Consider the following 27335-nt stretch of genomic DNA (forward strand, 5'->3'; position numbering starts at 1 on the left):
TGTGGAAGGTTGAACTTAAAGAGTGATGTCTTAGAGTATTTGGCAGAACAAATTTCTAAGCAGCAAAGCATTCAAGAAATAATGTGGCTACTTCTAACAACCTATAATCAGATATTGGGGCAAAGAAATGACTTAAAGGTGGAACTTACATTTAAAAAAGAAGCAAAGTGTAAAAATTTGTAAAGTTCACAAACTGTCTTTGTGATAGAAAAGGAAAGGGTGTTTTCAAGACAGAAATACAAGCAAGTTGTGGACCAATCACTTACTAGAGAGATTAGCATGACTAAAAGGGGGCCAAGTGTTAATAACCAAGACAGTGGAAAAAAGCCCTTGAAGGCATTTCAGAAATCTTTGGGAAAGACCCTCCCATCACAGGCCCAGAGGCCTAGGAGGAAAGAATGGTTTTAGGGGCCAGACCCAGGAACCTGCTCCTTTGCTCAGCCTCAGGACATGGCTGCTCACATCCTGGCCAATCCAGCTCCAGCCCCAGCTCAAAGGCCCCAGGTACAGTTTGGGATGCCACTGTGGACATTGCAAGGCATAAGCCTTGTCAGGTTCTATGTGCTGTTTAGTCTGCAGGCTTACAGAATATAAGAGTGAAGGAGGTTTGGCAGCTGCACGTAGATTTCAGAGTATGTATGAGAAAGGCAAGGTGCCCAGGTAGAAGCCTGCTGCAGGACTGAAGCCCCTGCAGAGAGACTGTAGTAGGGCAGTGCCAAGGGGAAATGTAGGATTGAAGCACTCACACTGAGTCCTCACTGGGCACTACCTAGTGGAACTGTGGGAATAGGACCACTGTGCTCCAGATGCCAGCATGGTACAGCCACCAACAGCTTGATGCCTCAGCATGGAAAAGCAGCAGGCATTAGACTCAAATCAGTGACAGAAGCCATGGGGGCTCCACCCTGAAAAGCCACAGTAGTGGGGATGATTAATGCCTTGGGAGCACACCCCCTTTTTTTAGTTTCCCCAGGATGAGAGAGATGGAATCAAGGGAGATTATTCTGGAGCTTTGAGATTTAATGTTGGCACTGCTAGGTTTTAGATTTGCATGGGGCACGTTGCCCCTTTATTTTGGCTGTTTTCTCCCTCTTGGAATGGAAATGTCTACCCAATGCCTGTACCACCATAGTATCTTGGGAGTAATAACATGTTTTTGATCTCACAAGCTCATAAGTGAAGGCAACATACCTTAAGTCTCAAATTAAATTTTGGACCTTAGACTTTTTATTGAATTAATGCTGGAATAAGTGAAGACTTGGGGGGACTACTGGGAAGGGATGATTGTATTTTGCAATATAAAACATTCATGAGATTTGGTGGCCAGTGGCAGAATGATATGGTTTGGATGTTTTGTCCCCTCAATATTTCATGCTGAAGTATAATCCCTGATGTTGGAGGTGGGGCCTGATGGGAGGTGTTTTGGTCATGGGAATGGATTCCCCATAAATGACTTTGTGCCCGTTTCATGATAAGCAGTGAGTTCTCACTCTGAGTTCTGATTAAAAGTGTGGCACCCACCCACTGCTGCTTTCTCACCATGTGATAAGCCTGCTTCCCCTTCACCTTCTGCCATGAATGGAAGCTTCCTGAGGCCCTCAGCAGAAGAAATTCTGGTGCCATGCATGTATAGCCTGTCGGGAGCTGAATCAGGAATGCAATGTCATTCACAACAGCCATAAAATGAATGAAATACTGAAGAAATGCCACTAACCAGGGAGGTGTAAGATCTCTTCACTGAGAATTACAAAACACTGCTCAAAGAAACCAGAGGTGACACAAACAAATAGAAAAAGATACTATGCTCATAGATAGGAAGAATTAATATTGTTAAAATGACCATGCTGCCCAAAGCAATTTACAGATTCAATGCCATTCCTATCAAACTACCAATGGCATTCTTCACAAACAAGAAAACATTATTTTAAAATTTATATGGAACCAAAAAAAAAAAAAAAAAAAAAAGAGCCTGAATAGCCAAGGCAATCCTAAACAAAAAGAACAAAGCAGGAGGCATCAAGTTACCTGACTTCAAACTATACTACAGGTCTACAGTAACCAAAACAGCATGGTATTGGTACAAAAGTAGACACATAGGCCTGCAACCATCTGATCTTCAACAAAGCTGACAAAAACAAGCAATGGGGAAAGGATTCCCTATTCAATAAATGGTTCTGGAATAACTGGCTAGCCATATGCAGAAGATCGAAACTGGGCCCCTCCTATACAGAAATCAGCACAAGATGAATTAAAGACTGAAGTGTAAAACCCGATTTATTAAAACCGTGGAAGACAATGGAGGCAATACCATTCTGGACACAGGAACTGGCAAAGGTTTCATGAGGAATATGCCAAAAGCAATTGCAACAAAGGCAAAAATTGACAAATGGGGTCTACTGAAACTAAAGAGCTTCTGCACAGCAAAAGAAACTAGTAGCACAGTAAACAAACCACCTACAAAATGGGAAAAAATATTTGCAAACTATGCATGTGGCAAGAGTCTAATACTCCGCATTTGTAAGTAACTTAAACAAATTTAAAAGAAAAAAAAACCAATCCCATTAAAAAGAGAGCAAAGGATACGAACAGACACTTTTCAAAAGAAGATAAACATGCAGTCAGCAGCATATTTTAAAAGCTCAATATCACTGATCATTAGATAAATGCAAATCAAAATCACAATGAGATACCATCTTGCACCAGTCAGGATGGTTAGTATTAAAAAGAAAAAATAATAGATGCTGGCAAGGTTGCAGAGAAAAGGGAACATTTATACATTGTTGGTGGGACTGTAAATTAATTCAATCACTGTGGAAAGTAGTGTGATGATTCATCAAAGGGCTAAAAACAGAACTACCATTTGACCCTGCAATCCCGTTACTGGCTATATATCCAAAGGAACATACACCATTCTATCATAAAGACACATGCATGTGTATGTTCATTGCGGCACATTACTCACAATAGCAAAGGCATGGAATCAACCTAAATGTTCATCAATGGTAGACTAGATTTTTTAAAATATGGCACATATACACCATGGAATACTATGCAGCCACAGAAAAGAATTAGATCGTGTCTTTTGCAGGAACATGGATGGAGCTGGAGGCCATTGTCCTTAGCAAACTAACACAGGAACAGAAAACAAAATCTGTGTGTTCTCACTTATAAGTGGAAACTAAATGATGAGAACACATGGACACAAAGAGGGGAACAAGGACACTGAGGCCACACTGTGGTAGAGGGTGGGAGGAGGGAGAGGATCAGAAAAAATAATGACTGAGTACTAGTACTAGGCTTAGTACCAGGGTAAAGAAATAATCTGTACAACAAACCCTCATGACATAAGTTTATCTGTAAAACAAACCTGCACGTGTACCACTCAGCCTAAAACAAAAGATTTTCTTAATAAAGAAAATAACTATTTGCCCATTAAAAATGAAATAAAACAACATAAACATAGAAAACAACTATATGCCAATTAAAAATAACATAAAAAAGAAACAATAGGGAAAGATAATTTTTTCAATAAATATTGTTTAGAAAACAGTATGTTCACAGGCAGAAGAATTAAATTGGACCCTTACCTCACATCATATACAAAAAACAACAAAAAATGAATTAAAGATATAAACGTAAAGTCTTAAGGCATAAAACTGTAAGAGAAAACATACAAAGCTTCTTGATGTTGATCTAGGCAATAAATGTTTGGATATAGCACTAAAAGCATAGGCAATAAAAGCAAAAATAGAAAAATGAGATTGCATCAAATGTAAAAGTTTTTGCATTGCTGTAAAACAACAGAGTGAGAAAGAACCTACAGAACTGTATAAAATATCTGAAAGCCACATATCTGATAAGGTGTTGTTATCCCAAGTATATAAAAAACTGAAACAACTCAATAGTAAAATAATATATATTAAAAATAATGAGCAAAATACATGAACAGACTTAAATACATGTATCAAACAAAGGCATGGAAATAAACAAAAAGTATATGAAAGGATGCTCAACATGACTAATTTCAGGGAAATACAATCAAAACCACAATGATATACCACTTCACATCTCTTAGAATGCCTATTATCAAAAAAGTAAAAGACAACAAGCGTTGGCAAGATTGTGAAGAAAAACAAATCCTTGCATATTGTTGGTAGAAATGTAAATTTGTACAGACATTGTGGAAAACAGTATGAAGGTTCCTCAACAATTACCTTATGATCTAGCAATTCGACTTCTGGGTACATATCCAGAGGAAATGAAATCAGTATGTTGAAGAGATATCTGCACTCCCATGTTTACTACAGCATTATTCACAATAGCTAATAAATAGAAACAAATGTATATCAACAGATGAGGGGGTAAAGAAGATCTGATATAAACCAAGAGATAGATCTATCTGTCTAAGTAGATGTGTAAATAAACACAGATACACAGACAGACAGACAGAAAGATACAATACTATTTAGCCTTTCAGACAAAGGAAATCCTGCCATTTGTGACAACATCAAAGAACTTGGAGAACATCATGCTAAGTGGAATAAGCCAAATGCAGAAAGACAAAAACGGCATGATTTGTATGTGTAATATAAAAATGTCAAGGTCATAGGAACAGGGAATAGAATGGTGGACCAGGAGTTACGGGGAGGAGGATACATAAGATAAATAAGTGCAGAAGATCTAATGTACAACAATGTGACTATAGTTAACAATATTGTGTCACTAAAAACTGCTAAGAGAGTAGCTCTTAGGTGTTCTTCCACCACCACACACAAATAGTAACTATATGAAGTGAGGATATGTTAATTAGCTTGCTTGTGGTGAATATTTCACTGTATATACACATATCAAGTTGTATATGATTCTCTTTGTCTTAGGATGGTGTTACATCTTGATTAGCCAATTGTGAGTCAAAAATATTGTAAGCTGAGAATGCATTTAATACCCCAATAAACAGACAGTAAAGTTGAAAAACCCTAAATTGAACCATTACAAGTTAGGGACCATCTGTACCGTCAATATATACAATTTTAAATTATCCACTATACCTTAATAAAGTCGTGGTGTGGGAGAGAAGCTGCTGTAAAAGCAGAAAACAGTAAGTATAAGGATATGAGTACAAAGACTTCAATTTTTTTTTTCAAATTTTGGTTGTTAACATTAGTACAAACAATAAATTAACAAAAAGAAAATAGGAAATTCCTTCTGATCCTTCATGTCTCAACACAGTCTTTCTAAATTATAAAGGCTTCTGTGATTACCCTAGATAGGCCTATGCATTCTCTTTCCCATAACTTTCCCAGGTTTTACACATACCCACTTCCTTTATCACTCTTATCATACTGGGCCATGACTATCTTTCCAAGTATACTGTAAGAGCCCTGAGCAAAAATTGTGCCATTTTTCCTTGAATGGTTAAAACTTACCACCATATCTAACATGAAGCAAAAACTCAATAAATGTTAGTTGAAAGAATAAATAGAATGCAAGATTTACTCAATAATTACTGCTGATATTTACCTGATTCGCAGAGATAGCTTGATCTCTTGGTTGGTCTTGCATCCCAATCAGCATTTGTCTCCTTCTACATAATTCACAACAGCAAAACAAATAGATCCATTAAAAAAATTTTTAGGACTCAAACATCAACTATTATTTCTATATTTAGAGTACAGAAATTTAAGATTTTGAGAATTTCTCTTTAACGTCAATTTTTAAGAAATGTACGTTTTTATTATGTTATTAATAGGTATTAATATGTACTATATGTATAATATGTATTAATATGTTATTAATATGTATTATATTACAGGTATTATTTATAGAATTCAAAGCTCATAGTTGTATCAAAAGTTGTACTTAAAACCACCTATACATTTGGTAATTTGCTGAGACTTTGGGATTTAGCATATAGTTGTACTTTTATCTAACACATCTAAGATTTAATATGAATGGTAATCTAAGATTTAATATGTATGGCAATGTCGTTAGTGCACACGTTACCCTAAAAAGGCCAGTAATAAAATTTAGATGCTGTTTTTAAAGGAGTTTTTTTTAAGTTAAGGGCATAATCTTTATAATATTTTGGCCAATATGATGCCTAATGTCAAAGCTGTTAAAAGTTTTGTGACTCTTAGCATATTTAATGTGGCTATTGATATAGTAGAACAGTGAACTAAGCCTGATGTACATTTGTCAAATGTTTATTATAAAACTGCACTACAGAAAAGCCCATTGTGGTAAACATACTACATTTTAGGAGTTATACATAATTTAGTGTCCCAATTATTATGCATTCTAGGACATGGAAAATAATGTCACTTTCTACCCTAGTTATGAAGAATTCTTTTAAAAATAATTTAGTAAATTTCTAGTTTAATGAAATCTATTTCAAACCACATTAACTCCCTAGGGCAGTTGAGCTAATTAATACTATACTAACAATGAAACAAAGGATACATATTTGATTCTTATAAGAAGTTGGCAACCCACAGAGAAAATCTATTTCATGTACAAAAGCTATACCCGGAATCTTTGCTGGTATCTCTCAAACAGCAGGTAACTCATCTCTGGTCAAAAAGTACTAAATCATTACTGTACAAGTCCAGTCAAAGAAGTCCAACTTTATACCTCCTCTAAAAGCTGCAGATATGTACCATAAACTAACATCTTGTAGCTTACATTTAAGCAGACTGTTCAAGGGCTATTAAAATGTTATTATTGTACCACTAATTTCAGGGAATAAAGTTGTTTTGTATGGTTACATAAATCATGACATTTTATACCAATTATGACCATAAGATCATATCCCTTTTATTGTGTTTGTATTTGAGGTAAAAGAACTGCTATATACCTCTTCTTTTGAAGGATCCAAAAATGCCTGTGAAACTCTGGAAAAATTTCTTGTGGGTGATATCTGAGCTGAAATAATTGAACCTTGGCCTGAAATATTTATACCTCCTAGAGAAAGAAGAGATAACTTTAAATATGAGAAGCTGATACTGCTGGGACAAGGGTTAATATTAATTATGGCATTACTCCAACATTCTCCCTGCTCAGCTGCCACAGTGAATAGAATTGCCACAATCAGGGATTTATTTGAGTCAAGGAAATTCTCCAAAAATAAGATGACTTTTTTGATGTTTACTGCCTACAAATTTCCAGTGGTTCCCATTGCCTTCAAAGACAAGCCTGAAATCCTTATGTAAGGCTTTATGCCAGCTTAATCTTCTGCTATAACCACAGCCCACTGCTAGAATTAACTGTTTGCATTTCAGTAATTAGGCAATGAAAAATCATTTGGATAGTGAAATAAACAAAGCTGTGATTTAGGAAGATTGTTTCATAGAAAAATGTATAGTAGGTTAACAAGAGGAAGATGAAATTGGAAGAAGGTTACTACAATAGTGAAGAATGGAGAAAACAAGGGTAGGAGCAATGGGAATGGAAAGAGTGAAGATCAAAATAAATTAAGGAAGTAGAGTAGACAGGAAGTGTGAACTTTCAGGTGCAAAATATAAGAGGAAGAGTCCAAGGCAACTTAGGTTTTGTGCCTGGGTGAAATAAAAGGGTCGGGAAGAGGATGATTATTAGCTTCGTATTAAATTTGAGGTGATCTTTACCCGGTGGAGGAAGATGTCTCATGTTTTCTGTATGCATATGTCAGATATGCATGTGAGTATATTTAGTGACTTGTATAAACATAACAAGGCACACAGATATTTGGTAGTGAATATTTCATTTAAAGAGAAATGGGAAACAAAATGTATCATTTGTTGGAAATTAACGGCAGTGAAATATGGAAACAATCTTGGGGACAGTTCTCTGTATTCCAATCTCCTGAAGCCAGTATGCCAGCATCTTTATCTGTAAGTACAAACAGCCACAGCAGGCACCCTATCTTTTCCACACTTTGCAAATTCCAAAAGGCACACTCATCCAGCAATCACTCAAATATATGGGCTAATCACAATATCTATATTCATAAAAAATTTATATCAGCCTTAATTTTTAGAATAAGCATATTTTATAGTCAGATAAAACAACTTAAAATATATGATAAAACTGTAACTGTATACTTAATAACAGAAAAATTATGACTATTGTGTATTTTCTTACCTTTATCATCGAAAATAATTGAGTTTTTAGATACCATCCCATCTCTCTACATGGTACCACATTAAAGAGAAAAAATTACATTAGTAACTGTACTTCCAAAAAAGACTCTGCCTTCTATCAATTAACCAATGAATACAGATGTTTTCCCTCTTTTATCTTGTAACTCATAAAAACTGTTTAGGTACAATACATATCATCAGCCTCCTAGGATACCTTTCATATAATCTCAAATTTAACTAGTCCAAAATTGAGTTCAATATGTAGTAATGTATAAACCTACTTCTTCTCCAATCTTCCCTATTTTGCCTAAAGGCACGGTAATATACGTATGGTTGGTTCTAAAAACTTTAGACTCATTCAGTTTGTCTCAGAAAAATCCAATCTAATCCATTCACACCCAGTCCAAACCAGTGTATGCTTATTAAAAACACTTTAGAACCAAACTAAAATTCATCATTCCAGGATAATTTTATTGGAATAGTATTTTTCTGTGTCTGTTGCCTCACTAGACAATGAGCCTTTTAGAGGAGCAATTATGTCTTATTCTTCTTTTTATCTTGTATTACCCAACTTCTTATATTTATCTTATGTTACCCAATTATCTCTTTCCTTCATTCTAGCTTAGTACAACACCTGGTCAATAGTATATGATCAATAAATGCAAGCTGTCATTATTAATATTACTGCCAAATATTTGTTTGGGTTATTTTCTGCTAAAATCCATAGTGCGTTTAGCACGAAGCTAACTCAACACTTTAAAGCCTGGAAAATGGATCAGGTTTCATGAATAAAACTCAGTATCCCTAAACAATCAGTACTATGCTGCTGAAGAAGAGATTTCATAGAAATAAAAGTTAAGTAGATAAATTAATAAATACAACACCAAACTGTAAAGCATAATTGTATACCTTTTGATTTATACCATTATCCTGTACATCTGCCTGATAAACAACAGAAGTTGAGGTTTTTTTCGTAAAATTATTTGAACTATTTTGACACTGATGAGCAGCATTTGCTGTATGTCCTAAAAGTAAACAAAAGAGAGAGAAACTCTATAGCTTTTTTTTTTAACAACTTTACGGAAGTACAATCAAAGTACAATAAATTGTACCTATTTAATTATTTAATTGACTTTGAAATACGTATCCAACTGTGAAACCATCACTGCATTCAAGATAACATTTCTATTATCCGTAGAAGTTTTCTCATGAAACTTTGTAATCTATCCATCTCTCTGTTCTCATACTCCAATAACACTGATATATACCACTAACTCTAGATTAGTTTGCACTTTCTAGAATTTCATATTCCCCTGGCTTCTTTCACTTATCACAACATTGTTGCATGTATCAGTGGTATTGTTTTTCTTTTTTATTTCTGAGAAGAATTCTATTGTATGGCTATGCTATAATTTTTTATCCACTTACCTGTTGATGGACATTTGGATTGTTTCCAGTTTTTATAAATAAATAAAATATTTCTTTATTTTATTTGTTTGTATTATTTTATTATAAATGAATATAAACTTTATTTTATTATAAATAAAATAGAAAATTTTTATTTTATTATAAATAAAATTTATCAATAATAAATTTCTATGAACTTTCACATACAGGTCGTGTGTGAACACATTTTTTTTTCATTTTTACTGGGTAAATACTTAGTAGCTGAATGACTGGTCACGTGGTAAATACAGGTTTAACTTAAATAAAAAGCCAAACCAGTTTTTCAATGTGGTTGTACCATTTTACATATCAATCAGCAGTGCATCAGAGTTTCAGTTCTTTCACATCCTTGCCAAAACTTAGTAAGCAGAAAAATAAAGATCAAAGTAAAATTTTAAAAAAACATTAAAAAAGAGAGAAAGAATGAAATAAAAAACTGGCTCATTAAGATATTTAGTAATTAATAAGCTGAAAACAAATAAGGCCACAAATCAGCAAAATAGAATCTACAGATAATTACTAAATGAAATAATAAAGAAATACATGAAAAATGTATGCCAATAAATTTGAAAATATATACAAGGAACAAATTCTCTGAAAAATCCAAATGATCATGTCTCATCACAAATAAATAGATAATATGAAGATTCCTGTAGCAAAGAAATTGAATATGAGGTTTAAACCTTTCCACAAAAAAGCTCCAGACTCAAGTGACTTCACCTCTGAATTGTGCTAAATATTTAAGCAAGAAATTATGCTAATTCTACACAAATTCTCCCAGGAAATTGAAGAAGAGTGAACATTTTCTATCTTATACTTTGACATCAGAATCACTTTGCTACAAAATATCATTACAAGGCATTATAATAAATTAAAAATTCGTTCAACTCCCCCATGAGCAACATGCAAGAATTGTAAACAAAACAAATAATAAATATCGTGAATAATATATAATATAATATATAACAATATTATTAATAATATACTGACCATTAGGTTAATATTATTGTAATCATAATTATATAATAAATATAGTAAATTATAATTTTTATAATTATAAATAATTATATATTATATACTATAAATAATGTAATATAAATATATGTGAATATATATTTATGTATAATATAATTTTAATAAATATAAGTATGTTAAAATATTATGTTAATATTACATATTATAATATGTAATAAAGACAATGCATTATGAATAAGTAGAGTTTATCCAAGGAATGAAGAAAATCAAAAGTAATTTGATTCATTCAAAAATCAAAGTAATTTATAATATAAACAGAAAAAAGGAGCAGATTCATGTGATTATGTCAAAGACACAGAAAAAATATGATACAATTCAACACCCATTCATGATAAAATTTCTTAGTGAACTAAGAAAAAAGGGGATGTCTTTTTCTAACAAAGGCTATATTTAAATGTCTAGAGCTAATATCCTAATTCATATGTATCACTTTCCCTTATGTTTTAGAACAATATTAAGATGTACACAATCACCATTGCTGTTCAACATTGTACTGGACAGAGAGAAATAAATGAAAAGTGAATCCCAACAAAATCACAGCAATCTGTTTTGTAAAAATTGGCAAGTTGTTTTTAAAATCTGTATAGAAATGCAAAGGCTCTAGAATAACCAAGTCAACCTAGTGTAACAACTAACACTGTATAACTCAAACCACTGAATTTCAAAACTTATTATAAAACCACAATAATGAAGAAAATTGAGGTATTTGCATAAAGATAGATAAATACGTCAATAGAATGTAAGATAATGTTTAGAAATAGGCCCAGCTATCAATGATCACTTTATATTTTCAAAGTTGCCAAAACAACTAGATTCGTACAAGATAAGCTAGGATCTTCCTGCCTTCTCAGGTAGCAAGGAAGCTATCAACAACCACTAGGGTTACGCCAAAAATACCTCTAGAGTTATAACAAAGGCGCTTCCACTGGCCAGAGGTGTTACAACATGAAGACAATGAGGATGAAGACCTTAACCATGATCCATTTTCACTTAATAAACAGTAAATACATTACATTTTCTCTTCCTATGACTTTTTCAATTTAATAACACTATAGTTTATTGTAAGATTACAGTATATAATACAGATAACATACATAATACGTGTTACTCGACAGTTTATGTTTTCAGTAAGGTCAACGGTGGGCTGTTAGTAAGTTTCTGGGGACTCGAAAGTTAAATGTAACTTTTTTTACTGTGCAGGGGGTCCGTGCTTCAACTCTCACCCCTTGATGTTCAAACATCAACTGTACTTCTAGTCATTCTATACATAATCACCCAAACATGGAAACAATCCAAAATTTCAAATTTCTTTCAATTGAAGAATGAAAGAAACAAACTCTGGTGCATCCATACAATGGAACGGAACAAACCGTTGACACATGCTATAACTTGAATGAATTTCAGAGGTATGCTGAGTAAAAGAAGATATTTTTATAAAGTTACATAATGTATGATTCCATTTACATGACATTCTCCAACAGAAAATCAACTATAGTCAGGAGAACATATTACTATTTGATAATAATCCCAGAGGTAACATAACTAATAATACCAGAGGTAATTTGGGAGTATTAGTTGGAGGAAGGAGGGTGTGACTGCAAATAAACAGCATGAGGGAGATTTTTGGAATGCTGGACTGTTCTACATGTGATTGTGACAGTGGTTACACAAATCTGTACATGTGTTTATACATGTAATTGTACCAAATGTTCCATTTTGCTTTAGGGTAATTTAAAAACCAAAATAAATGCCTTGAGATCTTTTCTGGGAACGAAAAAAATACACAGACAAGCTAAGAAGCTGGAGCAGGAAATTCACTTTGAATTCTGCTTGGGGAATCACCAGCTCCAAAACTGTGTGGGGCAAATTTCTCATAAAAGTACAGAGGATGTGACACTGCACAGAATTCACACTCATGATTCAATGATGAAATGGAAACCAGGAAGACCTAATTATGGTGAATGGGAAAGAGGATCACCTCTAAAAACATATGATGATCTGTGATGGCACTACTGTGTATTTTTAAAATTCACAAAAAGACTACAATGACTCACATACCCTTCACTGAGACTGGAGAGTAGATATACATAACCTGCTCCACCCAATTCTGATATGAATCACATTACTTTACATTTCATCTTTTAATAGGATATTTCTCCCAACCATGCGTAATTAAATTTACAGGTCTGTTCTCCAGACAATTGTCACGATAAACTGGTATCGCAGTGAGGCTAAAAACAGTATTTTCCATTGGCCATCCTTTCCCGAAATGTCACTGAGATTCCTTGACAACAGTAAGATCAGTCTGAGATGCATTCAACACTAGATTTTTACAGGATCAGTTTGCTTGAGATAATTGCTTTAGAAATCGATAATTTAGTTTGTTGTCTACATGCAGTATAAGATGTAGAGCTGGTATTGCCATAAATTTGCCAGTTGTAAATAATCCTTTGGTATGTTGTAAAAGCTAAACTTTAAAAATGGGACCCATGGATTTTGGAGTTAAATTAACTGAATCTCAGTGATTCTGAGGCAGAAAGACATCCTAGGCTAAGGCAACCCTATCTCTTCCAACATTTCTGATTCTTGATGAAAACTAAGCAAATTGCATACTCAGGAAGAAAAGATTTTAAACAGTATTTCTTTTAAGTTTTAACCAATAAGGCAAATAAATTTAACATTTATATGTTAATTTTTCTTTGAAACTTAATAATGGGAGAATAGTCATACTGTTCAACTTTTGAACAGTCATACTCTAGTAATATATTTTTGGAGGATTTTTATATGGTAATTTGGGCTTATAGTCTTTCAGTGAGCTCTAATGAACAACATGAAGTGACATCACATAAGTTAAAAGATAATAAAGTGATGTTACAGTAAAGTCCACAGTGAATCTGAAGTAAACATACTTAATTTCTGACATATTTCAGCATTTTCTGAGATTATTTTGAGCAAAAATGTTTTCTATAAGTTGGTAGGCATGCTGTATTATATATTTAATATTAACAGACCCTTCACTTAATTTTCTAAAATAATAATATAATGTCAGGTTCAAAACAGTAAATCAATTATCTAGTTATCAAATTCTACAACTAATAAAGGCCACATAGCTCTTGATAAGCATCACTCAAAATCAGTCATTTGACAAAAAGAAAACAGAGGATTTGTCTGCGTTTAAGTGAAAGAAGTTGTTAAAAAAACTGTCTTTCCCCAAATTATTGTTTAGTATCTAGTGTTTCTTGTCACAATATTCACTTACCACGTGTTTCTTTATATGTATTCTGGTCTCCAGCAGGATAAACTAACATTATATCTTCAGAAGTCTTCTTTTTATTCTTTGGAGAAGCTTAAAGAAATATAATAAAACATTTATTTTTACTTATGATGATGACAGAATTACCCAAGATAGACTACTTATCCTTTTATGCCCAAGAGGAGTTGAACTATATGCTAGTCTGTATGTGGGATTGTGAGAGAAATTGGAGAAGACAGAAAGATATGAAATGGGAGAAAAGACAATTCTTGACATATTATCCCTTAATATTAAAAGATACACTTGAAAGGATAGAATGTTTTTCTAGCAGAAAAGGAAATCTGCACCTGGCTCAATTGAAACATGTCAATATCCATCTGGGTGCATAACAACATAGTGGCTGGGCTGAAGACTCAGTAGTCCACAGTGACTGTTTTAATTCTTGGATATGCCTTGCTGCCTGGCATAAGCAAATGCACATATATATTCTCTTCTTTGTGATAAATGTAATTATAGTTTTGCTTTCCTAACTATTAGGGTGGCAAAAGTTACTCACTGCATGTGTGCTCAAGGGGCTGTTATCAGAGATGTAAACTATGAGAGTGATCTGTTTCCCCATTTACTGATCACTGAGCAAATTCTTCTGATATTTCCTTTCTTTTACTTTGTCCCACTAAAAGTTGTCTACTTGTTGGAAGATAACAACATTACAATAGTGGTATAATTCAATTTAATTTGTGCCATGGATATTCTTTCTATTCTGTCACTTTGATAATACAAACTAAACTCATTTACATACTACTTCTTCAACAGTGTATTTAAATAACAAATGTTTAAGCTACTTAAATTCTTCCTACCCTATGAGAAAGTTAATGAAGATGTAGGATTTTTATAGTTACTGATTTCATATATGAGGCATGATATTGCTGTCATTGCCTCAATGAACTAAGTAGATTGAATTAATCAATTTAGCAAACATGTACTTAGTGTATATGCTTTGAATGGTGTTCTATTGAATACAAAGGTGGGAGTTTACTATTATAAATGATTAAGACAGCGGTAAGTATGTAATAAGTGAATTAAAAGTGGTGCAAACTACTTGAGAGATTCACAGAAGAGGGACCTTCCAGTTAGGATTATCAACAATGACTTTTTGGCATGTAATTTACAGTGCGGCTTAAGTAACTGTAGGATTTTGATAAATGGAGATGGTAATCAGGTCATTCTAAATTGAGAAAAATTGGATACAGAGAGGCAGAGAAGTCGGAAAAGTAACATATGTTTTAGGAATGATCAGTAGTCTAATTTGACTAAACAACAAAATAAATTAAGTTCTTACTATATGCTAGAATTTTCACACTCTTTATAAGAATTATCTAGGAGTATTATCTTTGTTTTCAGATAACAAAACTGGCTTAGGGAAGTTAAGTAATTTACAAGCCATAACATTGCTAGAAAATGATAAAACAGGATTGGACTTCTACAATCCAGTTTCAGAGCCTGTGCATATCACCCCTATATCATAGATGCCATCTTCAAGGATGTAGTGCAAAATAAAGTTAAAAAGTTAGGTAAAGACTGAACTCCAGATGCTGATAAATGCTTGCTGAAGCAGTCTGAGCTTCATTTAATCGATAATAATTTTAAGGGTAGAGGAAGAAACCATCAGAACAGAGTTTTAAATGTAACAAGCAACGGTACAAAATGGATTTGAGGCAGGTAAAAAGAAGACTTAACAGAGGCTAGTTGGTAATCTACTGGAGTGACACAGGAAAGCTCTGACCTAGAAATGGGATTGATGAGATACTATGATGATAGCTGCATGGAAAATAATCAGTTTCTTTCCTGATACTACATAGTCAAAGATAGTTAAAACAAGTCTACATTTTGCATTCTGGCCATGAAATTTTATCTAATATCAGAAAACAAAAACCCATTGTATTTTTATAATGTTATAAATACAGGAAGCTGGTAGAGGCTGGGCAAAACAAAGCCATTTCTCTTTTTAAACTTGCTTCATTTTTTCTTTCTTCATTTATTTCTTCCTTCTTTTTTTTCCTAATTCTGTATCTCCTCCCATTCTTACTGGTTGGCAACATAATAGAACACCATGTTGGTATATAATAGCAGTATCTTAGATACAAGTTTGTATCATTTTAGTAGTTATTTTAAATATAGGGAGGTTAGTTACAAATGCAGTACAGGCAAGCCTGTCTCTTGAGCCAACTGGTGAGTTTGTTACAATTTGCCATCATTGTTACATATATGCCTACTTTTCAACTTGAACTGTAACATAGAAATACCTAGAACAGTGTCTGGCACAAAGGGAGTAGCAAGTGTAAGTACACAGAGTATTACACAAGGATTTTTACATAGATAAGCATTTCCTACTTAGCTACATCATCTTTTAATGTTCTCACATTCACCACGTGTTCCATCTTGACCTCTGTATTTAAATGTATTTTTTCCCATATCTTCTCCTTTAAAGCCAGTATCTTGCATTTTTTGTAAATGATAAGCCATTTTTTTCTCTAGAAGATCTTGTTTCTACAATATTAAAGAAAATTTACTGGTTAATATTAACTTGCCATTTAGAAATGTAAAACAAATTATTTAAAATGTGACAATATATTGAAAATGGATAATCAGTCCTGTTTTGATTTGTAATGTTACAAAAATAAGAGTAGTAAGGGGCAAATTTCCATTTGTGATCAAACACAAAGAATATATTTAACATGTATGCAATTTACCTCTCTACATACCATCAGAGAACTAATCCAGTTTCTGATCAGACAGGGTATCTTATCCATAGCTGTCCTGTTGAGTTTAAGTAATTTCTCAATCATCTTCAATTGAAAGATTACTGAGGGTTTAACCAAATATCACTCAGGTCTACCAGAGATAAACATAATATAGTACATAAAACGTGACTTGCCTTTGTGAATTTCTGGGCCAGTAATTAATATACTAGAAAGAAGATAAATCCATACAGAAAGAACCCCAGAGATTCTTAGAGGGTTCTTGCAGTATTTAGCAAGAAAATGGATTAGCTTATGTAAAAAAAAAAAACTACCCAAGACTACAGTAAAGATCTTCCTAAAGAATTGGAGAAAACAGTCACTGGAAGCTATCTAGGAATAGAAAACATGCCCACTCCCCCTAGAAATATTTCACTGGAAAGCTACACTGAAAAAACCTCATGAGTCATAGGGCATTGAGTAGAGTACTAAGATGGATCTTAACTCAGTAGTAGGAAATAACTACTAGGAAAGGAGTAGGAAAAGCCAGATAAAACATGGCTCTCACCCCACCAGCAAATCATAAAAGGCAAGACCTGTACAATCAAATTGTTTCCAAATAAATTATCTACATCAAAAAAGCTAAAGAATATTTATAAGAACATAAAAATATTCAGTATACAAACTAAAATTCATGTCTGGCATCCAACCAAAGAATACTAGGCATGTAAAGAAGCAGGGGAATAAGACTTATAAAAGAGGTAGATTGATCAATTGAAATTGACTCAAAAATGACACAAATGTTGGAATTAAAGACAGAAACAATATAGTAACATAATTGCAATTTGTATATAAACAAAGTGAAGAGATATGGAAGCTATAACAAGCTCCAAAAGCAATTTTCAAATATGTAAGATGAGCAATACCATGGATGTATTAATGGCAGCACAGACATTGCAGAAGATTAGGTAATGGGAATTCAGCAAGAGAAACCATCCAAAAGAAAACACAGACAGGTGAATAAATGAAAGTATTTCAGTGAGATATGGGACAACTTCAAGCAGCCTAATATGCCTGAAGAGAGGAGAGAAAAGATAAAATAAATATTAGATAATAATATCCTAAAATGTTTTAAATTTGATGAAAACCATAAACTCACAGGTCCAAGAAGCCCAAAATACCAACGCATAGAAAACAAGAAAAATTTCACCAAGTCATAATAATCAAATTTCTCAAAACTAGGGATAAAAAAATTTTTTAAAGTTACCAGAAAAACAAATTATGTTACATAGAGAAAAATGAAATTTAAAAACAGTAGATTTCCTCTTGAAATCAATGTAGATAAGAAAGTGAAAGAGCATCTTTAAAGTACTAAAATAAAATAAAAAATAGTCAATGGTGAATTCTATACCCAGTTGATGTTAACTAATATACACTCATAAAAAAGTTTTCAAAAATAAAGGTATAAGTATTTTGCAGACATACAAAATTAAGTTGTACTAGGATCAATGTTAAGGAAAGTCCTTCAGACAGAAAAAAAATGATAGCAGATGAAAATATGGGTATACAAAAAAAGAAGAATGAAGAACATAAAAAATTTTAAGTATATGGCCAAATACACGACTTATCTACATCATGATAATAGATAAATGATCGTTTAGACAAACTCAGCAATGTTGTATTGTCAGATTTATTACGTATATGTATATAAATAAAATGAATGACCAAAATAGCATACAGGCCACAGGGAGAAAAATAAAGCATAATATTGTAAGGCTCTTATACTAAATTTGAAATGGTATAATATAGTATAATAACACTTTAAGATCTACCCTAATAAGTTAAAGACATATACTATAATCCTTAAAGCAACTGGTAAATTTCAAACAAAGAAACAATATACAAAATAGATACAAAGGGATCATTAAAAATCCAAAGAAAAAGGCAGAAAATGAAGAAAAGAACATAGATGAGACAAATTAAAAACAAATAATGAGATGACAGACATAAAACTAATCATGTTAATAATCACACTAAATGTAAATGCTACAAACACCTTAATTACAGGCAGTCATCAGATTTGATATGAAACCAAAGCCCACACACACACACACACACACACAAATAAAGACCCAAATTTGGTCTTAAAAGTAAAACACAAGAAAATAATATGCCATGCTAACAGTAATCAGAATAAAGCTGCAGTGGCAATGTTAATATTACCTGTAATATTAGAGCATAGAATAATAACAGAGGAAAATAAAATGTTTTCATAACAATAAAAAAAATCAAATCACCAACAGACATAACAATTCTAGCCATTTTTTAACCTAATACTGAGCTTCAAATAAAAGAAAAACTGAGATACTAGACAAATCCAAAAATATAGTCAGAGATTTTAATAACTCTTTCAATAATTGAGAGAACAAGTACACAGAAATTGAGCTAGGATTTAGGTTTGAACAATTCTATCAATGAACTTGATATCTAGAGAACACTTACAAAATACCTCACCCAACAACAGTAGAAAGAAGTTTTTTTCAGGTATACATTTGTAATTTACCCAAAATGACCAGTTTGGGAAGATAAAATAAGTCTCAACGTATTTAAAAAGATTTGGGAAATAAAAGTTTTCTCTGACCACAATAAAAGTAAATTTGAAATCAATAACAGAAAGATCTTGGACACACTCCAAATATTTAGAAGCTAAATGACACACTTTTAAATAACCAATGAATCAAACATAAAATTAAAAGGGAGATTAAACTATTTTGAATTGAATAAATATAAAAACACTGTATATAAAAAAATATGGAGACTGTTGATAGACCAGTGTTAGGGAAGAACTTAGAGTACTAAATTTCTGTATTAGAAAAGAGGAAAGGTCTTGAATTAATGACTTCCACCTAAAAAGAGAAAGGTATTTAACAAAAATATCAGAACAGAAATAAACAAAATAGAAAAAAAAACAGAGAAATTCATTAAAACTAAAAACTAGCAGTTTGAGAAAATCAGAAAAAGAGAAATAAGAAGAAAAAGAAAAAGCAACTCTAGCCAGGACTGATAAGGAAAAAAGAAGTTACAAATTACCATATAAGCAAGGAAAGTGGGTGACATCACCAGGGTCTAGACATACACAAAGGATAACAAAGGCATGTTATAAACAACTTTGTAAATAAATCCCACAATTCAAATGAAATGAAAAAATTACTAAGAATACACTATCAAAACTTTTAAAAATAATGTTTTGAATAGGTATGTAGTTACGTATCTTCCCACAAATAAGCCTTATACCCAAATGTCTTCACTGATAAATTCCATAAAGTATATAAAAAATAAACAATACCAATTCTAAAATAAAGTTTTCAAAAATCTGAAGATGGAATACATAGAGATTTATGGTATGAGGCCAGCATTATCCTGATACCAAAATCAGAGAAGTATAGTGCAAGAAAACTACATTTTGCACTAACATCTCTAGGGCAAAATTCTAAACAAAATGTTGGCAAACTTAATACAACAATATGTAAATCAGATCAAGTATGTTGCTTTAAGGATCTTTTGTTCAGGATTCATTCAACATTCAAAAATCAATTTATGTTATCTACTATGCAATGAACCACAAAAGAAAACCTACATATGAATTCAATAAAACCACAGAAGAAAATGTTTGACAGAATCTTATATCCCTTACTGATAGAAATGTTCAGCAAACTAGAAATATAAGAAAATTTCCTCAACCTGATGAATGACACCTGTAAAAAAACCCACAGCTAACCCTATAATTAATGGTGACAGACTTAATCCTTTCCCCTTGAGATCACTAGCAAAGAGAGTCACTAACAAGTAAATCACCAGTCAAAAATAGCTAGTATGTCTGCTTCTATTCAACACTATACTGAAGGTTTCAGGCAGTGTGATCAAGCAAGACAAAAAAAATTAAAGGAACTCATCAGAAGAAATAACACTCCTTTTATTCACAGAAATGATCATCTATGTAGACTATTAATTGGCATCTAGATAAAAGAACTACTAGAACTGATTATTGATTTTTAACAAAGCAAGATACAAGATGAATATAAATAAATCAGATGTTTTTCTAAATGCTAGCATTAAGTATTCAAAGCTTGAAATTTAAGAAATATAAATTACAATAGCATAAAATATATGAAAAACCTAGGGATGAATCTATAAAAAGATACACAAGAACAGTACACTGCAAACTACATAGCACTGTTAGGAGAAATTAAGAAGACCTAAATAAATGGAGGGACATATGTCGTTCATGAGTTGAAAGACTCAATATTATCAAGAGGTAAATTGTGCCCAAAGTGACCTATAGAGTTAACGGAAATCGAATTAAAAAACTCAGCAAGACATTTTGGTAGAAATTAATAAGCTGATGCTATAATTTATATGGAAATACAAAGGGCTTGGTATTAACTAAAACAATTGAAATAGAAAAATAAACATGTAAGACTGGCATGACAGATTCAAAGAATTATTAAAGGTACAATAATCAAACAAATAGGTCAAAGAATAGAAGAGAGTCCAAAAATAGACCCACACAAATAATTTTTGACAAAGATATTAAGAGCAAAATCTAAACTATAACAAGATAATTTGCAGTGAAAAATTGTCAAATCTGAAAATCATGACATAAAAATATTATGAAACACAAAGGAATTCAAAATTTCTTATAGTAAAACGAGATTCACAAAAGACAGTTGTAAAATAACTCCACTGGAAATATCAATGTTCAAATGGCTCTACCACTAACACAGTTTAGGCAGCCTGTGGTGTTATCATGCTTACAGTCAGTGACCACGTCCAATGGTCACTCCTTCCAGGCCGATTTTGATCAGTTGTGTTAGTCTTCACTAAAACTGACCAACATTCTTTGGGTAGTAATTGACATTGGCAAAAGGAGAAGAATCTAGTGCATTCAATTGCTTCTGGAAAACAAAGATACTTTCAGAGATGTGCAGTTTTGGAGCAAAATGAAGAGGACAACTTGGTGAGACTTCTCATTGAAAAACAGTGAAAAACTGAATATTAGATTATATTATTCATAATTATGACTGGGTGTCGTAGCTGACACCTGTAATCCCAGCCCTTCAGGAGGCCAAGGTGGGAGAATCGTTTGAGCTCAGGAGTTCAAGAGCAGCCTGGGCAACATAGCAAAAACCCATCTCTACAAAAAATAAATAAATAAATAAAAATTAAAAAGAAAAACAAAAAAGAAAGAAGAAAAATAATAATCATGGTAAATTGGAATAAGTTGAGCCTGCAAAATGAGCAGAGAGTCTCTGATGGTACTGAAAGATACAGGTAGCAAACAGAATGAAAGATAAACATACATATTTAAAAGTTCAATATTTTTACAAAATTGCTGTGTAACAGTATATATCAATACAAACCAAATTGTGTAAATCTTACACTCACACCTAGGTTTGTTAACAATAGCCTACCTAAAACTGCTATTTAGAATTTTAGATCAACATTTATCAACATGCTAAGTTGACAATGACATTTTATTAAATGAATAAAACAGTCTACAGAACAGCTTACGAGGTATAATAACGTTTTTAATTATTAATTGGAATAAATAAATATTATTGGAAACATTGTGGGGGGTGTATGTGTATATGTGTGAAACTAAAATGTTGATAGGGTAGTGGCGGTAGGATTTTTCTCTTTATATTAATTTATACTCTAAATCACAAAATCTTATATATTATTAAAGATAAAAAGTTAAGCTAAATAAAATTAACCAGTGAGGAAAAATTGAGAAATCCTACAAAGAATTGCTGGTTCCAAAAAAAGTTAGTCAGTCATTTAATTTTTTCGTAGTAATGATAAGTACAGTTTATGGTGTAAAAATAAAGCCAAAAATAGTTATATCACATAATAGAGCAGTACTTTTTATACTATAGTCAAATATACTAAAACTGTCCATAGCTTTCAGTTTTATATCATGCATATCATTTGGAGTAACTGGGCAACAGTCATCTCACAAAGTGATTTGTACTTCAAAAAACCAAAACAAAATCTTCTCTTCGAACAGCTCAAGTTAGAGGTTCAATCTCACCCTACCTTCCTGTCACTCTCTTCTCTGTTTCTATGCCGTTGTTCTTCTATCTTCTCCTCTCTTTTAACATCTTCTGCCATCCTTGTCAGAAGTAACATTTCTTTTGTCTTCCATTCCTAGAAATCACATTGTTACTGCACTTGGTGTGTGTTCCTTTCACAACAATATCTTTGTATTTTGTCCCACCAAAAAGTATATTAAACAAGTCAGAGCCTAATAGAAATCAGGTTAAGCATAATGAAAGGCATACATTGGGTTTAGAATATACTTTTCTTACTGCACTCTTATTAGGAATGCAAATATGATACTTTTTTACTAAAGCTAAATTTAAAAAAAAATTCATCTCCACAATAAGAGCATTAAGAGAGTTAAATAGTGTCTAGTTAACTTTCTAACTGTTCTTTAAGAGCAGAAATTGGCTCATATACATACTTTGTGGTATCCACCTCATTATTTTATGTAACAACTTGTATATTATAGCTATGAAGGAAATTTAATGGTAACAAATTATTTTGAACTGAAATGACTTCAAGCAGTACAATGTACAGTTAAAATTATTTACAAATGCAACAACTGCACACAATTTTTCTCTTAATGTTTTAAAGTTATGTCTCACCTCTTCTATTTTTCTACGAAGAGTAAGTTTTCTTCTTGTATGCTCTCGCTGTCGTCTTTCTTCTCTATCCATCAGGAATAGGCGTTGTTCTTCTGCTGTGCGTTCAAGTTGTTCTAGTTTTCTACTTATCATATCCAAATATCTGAGTAAGAGCGTAAATATTACTAAAGGTGAATTGGCTGTTTCTTTTACGATGGCATCATCTGCTATGCCATTCCCAAACCACTTCCTTGCTTGCCTTTCATTTCTTGAATTACAGGAATTTTACTGTTTTTCTATCAGTACTGTTTATAAACCTTTAAAACAGCCAAACCCACCATCTTACCATGTTTTACTTATTATAAGGTCTCTCCACTACACAATTATCTCATATAATGGCAAAGATAATGGTAAAAAGCAGAGCAAAGTTACTCAAGACATTCTGCACAGTGAGCATTCATAACTCAGTAGATTTAAGAGTATGATCTTGCAAAAAAGGCTGAAATAACTGAAACAGTAACTTCAAATGTGGAAAAAAAAAAGTACATTTGAATTCTCTAAGAAGAAGCGGGCACTGGGTTCCTTGTAATTTACAAGTCCTTGAACAAATCTCTCATCTGTAGTCTGGATCTCTGGTACATCAATATGTAATATGGCAACAATACCACGTAATGAAACTGTGGAATGAATGTAAGAGTCAGGTAATAAAAGTCAGCCCAATTCCTTACCCCATCCCTAGTGCAGGAAAAAGAACTATAACATCTTTTACTTCCTAAGAAATGGGCTTGTCCATAGAATGGCCATGATTGAATATGACTGAGTCATATCTAATGAGTTTACAATCCTTTTTATAGACAACACATACTTATATATTGGCATCAGTTATTCCAAACTTACTTTTTTTGACTTTGCACTAACTTCCTCAAAAAATGCCGTCAGTTCTTAAAGATGATTCTTAAAAAAATGTTATTGTTTGAGGCATGTGTTAAAGATCCTTTCTCTTCGTCTTCTAATATAGAAAGATTTTGAATCTAATTTTTCTTTCAATAACCAGTTTGGCTTATTCCTTGGGCTTCCAGCAACCCTAACTCCTCTGGTAGAAAATTCTTCTACCTCTTGGTTTCACTTACTTCCTCTCCACTCTGAGGGATCCAGGAGAGTGGTGTCTAGTACTTAAAAAATTGTCTTCAATTCTTTCTAGCATTTTCAAGCTTATTTGGTTCTACAACATACACATAAAATGTGCATCAACTTTAATCTTACCTATGCCTCATTAGCCGCTCCTGGTCCTTAATAGATTCACTGTCCTCCTTTAACAACCAGTTTTGGACTTGTGCAACATCACAATGTTGAGGGATTTGATTGTTTTCCGGTACGTCATGCAGTTGTTTTGCAAGTATTCTCTATTTAAGAAATATGTGTATTACATATATATAATTTTTTTTACATTTCCCCAAAATAAAACCATTTAAATTCCTATATTTTATAAATGCTTATTTCTGTTTAATTGCATTTACATCTATTTTGAATCCATTAAAGACACAGACAAGTAAACTAAAATTAAGATATATCTCTCTGAAAATAAAAGGTAAACATTTCAGTTTATGTGTCCACCTATTCTAAATAAGATAAATAAAAATATGCAGGAAGTAGAGAAGAAACACTGGGTACAGAATGAAGTGGGGAAAATACAGAATACTTAGAAATATAGCGAAGTCTTTCTCATTTGTATTTAACCCTTTTATCTTTAGGACATACATTTGCAAACACTCAGATAAATACAATTTTCTCATTTCGATCCAAACCTCTTGACCCTAAAATCTGAATTCACACAAGCACACACACACACACGCACACACACCCACACACACACACATACACACATCTTTGAGTCAAAAATCTAAAGGAAGTCACTATCCATAACCATTCACTCTACACCCAGTCATTCTATTTCACATTCAAGAACAACATTTTTACTGAATGAATACAGGTGCTCATGTATGAGTACAAACACAGAGTGTACATATTCTTGAATCACTGTAGAACACTACAGGTATTTATTGTTCTTTTCCTATGGCTCAAACTGTTTTAGCTTTCAACTTAAGAATCTTTCTGCCACAAGAGATGTTTATTATTGGCCTTAGATCTGAAGGAAACAATATATCTGACTAGCAATTTAATTATTGAATTATGCCAGCTACCACTGGTGTGTTGATAGATGACCCAGTCCCTTTCCCATTCTTGGCCAAATATAGCAAAATTCAAATACTGTTTATTCCTACTCTAAATTTTCACTTGGAAAAAATATTCAATTATTTTGTCAATAATAAAGGGTCAAAATATGATTAAAAGAACACTCTACATATAAACAAGAATTTCTTCCAAACTTTGTGTAAATAAACCAAATTTAAGTATTGAACTTACTTGTTCTCTTATATAGTTTCTCTCAAAGTCTAATTTTAAACTGGTAAGATATTGCCTGTACTTATTCAATTCTCTCAAGGTACATACAACCTACAAACAAAAATGAAAACGCATGGATATTTAAAAAAATGTTAAGTATGTTAATAATATATAAATATTTTAAATATGTTCTTTAAATCATTAAACTGATTTTAAAAATCATTAAATTGATTTAAAAATCACTTTAATAGCAGTGACATAAAATTCGATGACATTTTGGCATAAAGAGTAAAAAACTGCTAACAATCTTGTAAGTAGTATCTCTCAGCATTTGTTAGTCAGCAAGAAATTTCTATCCAAAAACATTACTTAGGCTGAGGCAGGAGTATCTCTTAAGGTCAGGAGTTTGAGATGAGCCTGGGCAACATAGCAAGACCCCATCTCTAAAATAAAAAAAAAAAATGAACCAGCTCGGGCAGCATGTGTCTGCAGTCCCAGCTACTCAGGATGCTGATACAGGAACACAGCTTTAGCCCAGGAGGTCCAGGCACCAGTGAGCCATGATTGCACCACAGAACTCCTGTGTAGGCAACAAAGTGAGAACCTGTCTCTAAAAAATATGTACATATTGCTTTATTAACATTACTTATATTGTAAAAGGAGTTTAGTCCATACAATTAGAGTTATCACAGTAATAATTTCAATTAGCTGTAATTGGATTATAATTTTAAGTGTAATAACATTGTTCAACTCCAATAAGGCCGGGCGCGGTGGCTCAAGCCTGTAATCCCAGCACTTTGGGAGGCCGAGACGGGAAGATCACGAGGTCAGGAGATCGAAACCATCCTGGCTAACACAGTGAAACCCCGTCTCTACTAAAAAATACAAAAAAACTAGCCAGACGAGGTGGCAGGCGCCTGTAGTCCCAGCTACTCGGGAGGCTGAGGCAGGAGAATGGCGTGAACCCGGGAGGCGGAGTTTGCAGTGAGCTGAGATCCGGCCACTGCACTCCAGCCTGGGCGACAGAGCCAGACTCCGCCACAAAAAAAAAAAAAAAAGGATATACTCTATGAAGGTTCTAACAGATTGAATTTTGCTAAGTTTCTATTTCATCTCAAGATTTTAAAAATATATGGAACATAATTCTTGACAAGTATACAGTGCCATTAAAGACAGAGAAAGAAGGCTATAATACATGTGGGAAAATTAATATATCTTTGTGTTCTCAAATTATTTGTCAATAATCTTTTGGTATTACAAAGAAAAAACATGAAGGAAGAAGTACTTTCATTTAGCAACAACTGTTGTCTGCTTTCTCTTGATTCAAATACTGAGAAATTGATAGAACTGCCTATTAAGTATTGTCTCATGACCACGTTAAAAGTGACACAGATCCCCCAAGTGAGGTATAGAAACAAGTTTATATCATGTTTTAAAGGGTTTAATTGATTTAAAAAAAGTGATTTTCAACCCACTTTATTATTGCTGGTGATGTAGCCACCTTTCTTTAATCTCTTCAAAATATCTTTGCGCTTATAGTATGCTTTTAAATGTGGATCATGGAGGCTTTTATATTGGTTTTCCAAAAGTCGACAATAGGGATCAGTCAGGTTAAAACCATAAGAAGGTCGAAAAAGCTGCAAATACAGATTCCGAA

General features: G+C 32.8%; 1 protein-coding gene across 1 annotated transcript in view; it reads right to left on the minus strand.

Moving 5' to 3' along the window:
* Positions 1-27335, minus strand: part of FSIP2 (fibrous sheath interacting protein 2) — a 92891-nt gene that overhangs the window by 61083 nt on the left and 4473 nt on the right. Inside the window, exons 3-13 of the mRNA XM_033230934.1 lie at positions 27154-27315; positions 25700-25789; positions 24539-24678; positions 23297-23438; positions 22686-22796; positions 16278-16398; positions 13858-13944; positions 9027-9142; positions 8119-8164; positions 6854-6960; positions 5521-5584 (exon numbers count right to left, since the gene is read on the minus strand). Of these exons, the coding sequence (XP_033086825.1) occupies positions 5521-5584; positions 6854-6960; positions 8119-8164; positions 9027-9142; positions 13858-13944; positions 16278-16398; positions 22686-22796; positions 23297-23438; positions 24539-24678; positions 25700-25789; positions 27154-27315 (1186 nt within the window). The remainder of the gene's footprint in view (positions 1-5520; positions 5585-6853; positions 6961-8118; positions 8165-9026; positions 9143-13857; positions 13945-16277; positions 16399-22685; positions 22797-23296; positions 23439-24538; positions 24679-25699; positions 25790-27153; positions 27316-27335) is intronic.

This window comes from Trachypithecus francoisi, unplaced genomic scaffold, assembly GCF_009764315.1.
Source record: "Trachypithecus francoisi isolate TF-2019V2 unplaced genomic scaffold, Tfra_2.0 Lachesis_group13, whole genome shotgun sequence".
NCBI lineage: Eukaryota > Metazoa > Chordata > Mammalia > Primates > Cercopithecidae > Trachypithecus > Trachypithecus francoisi.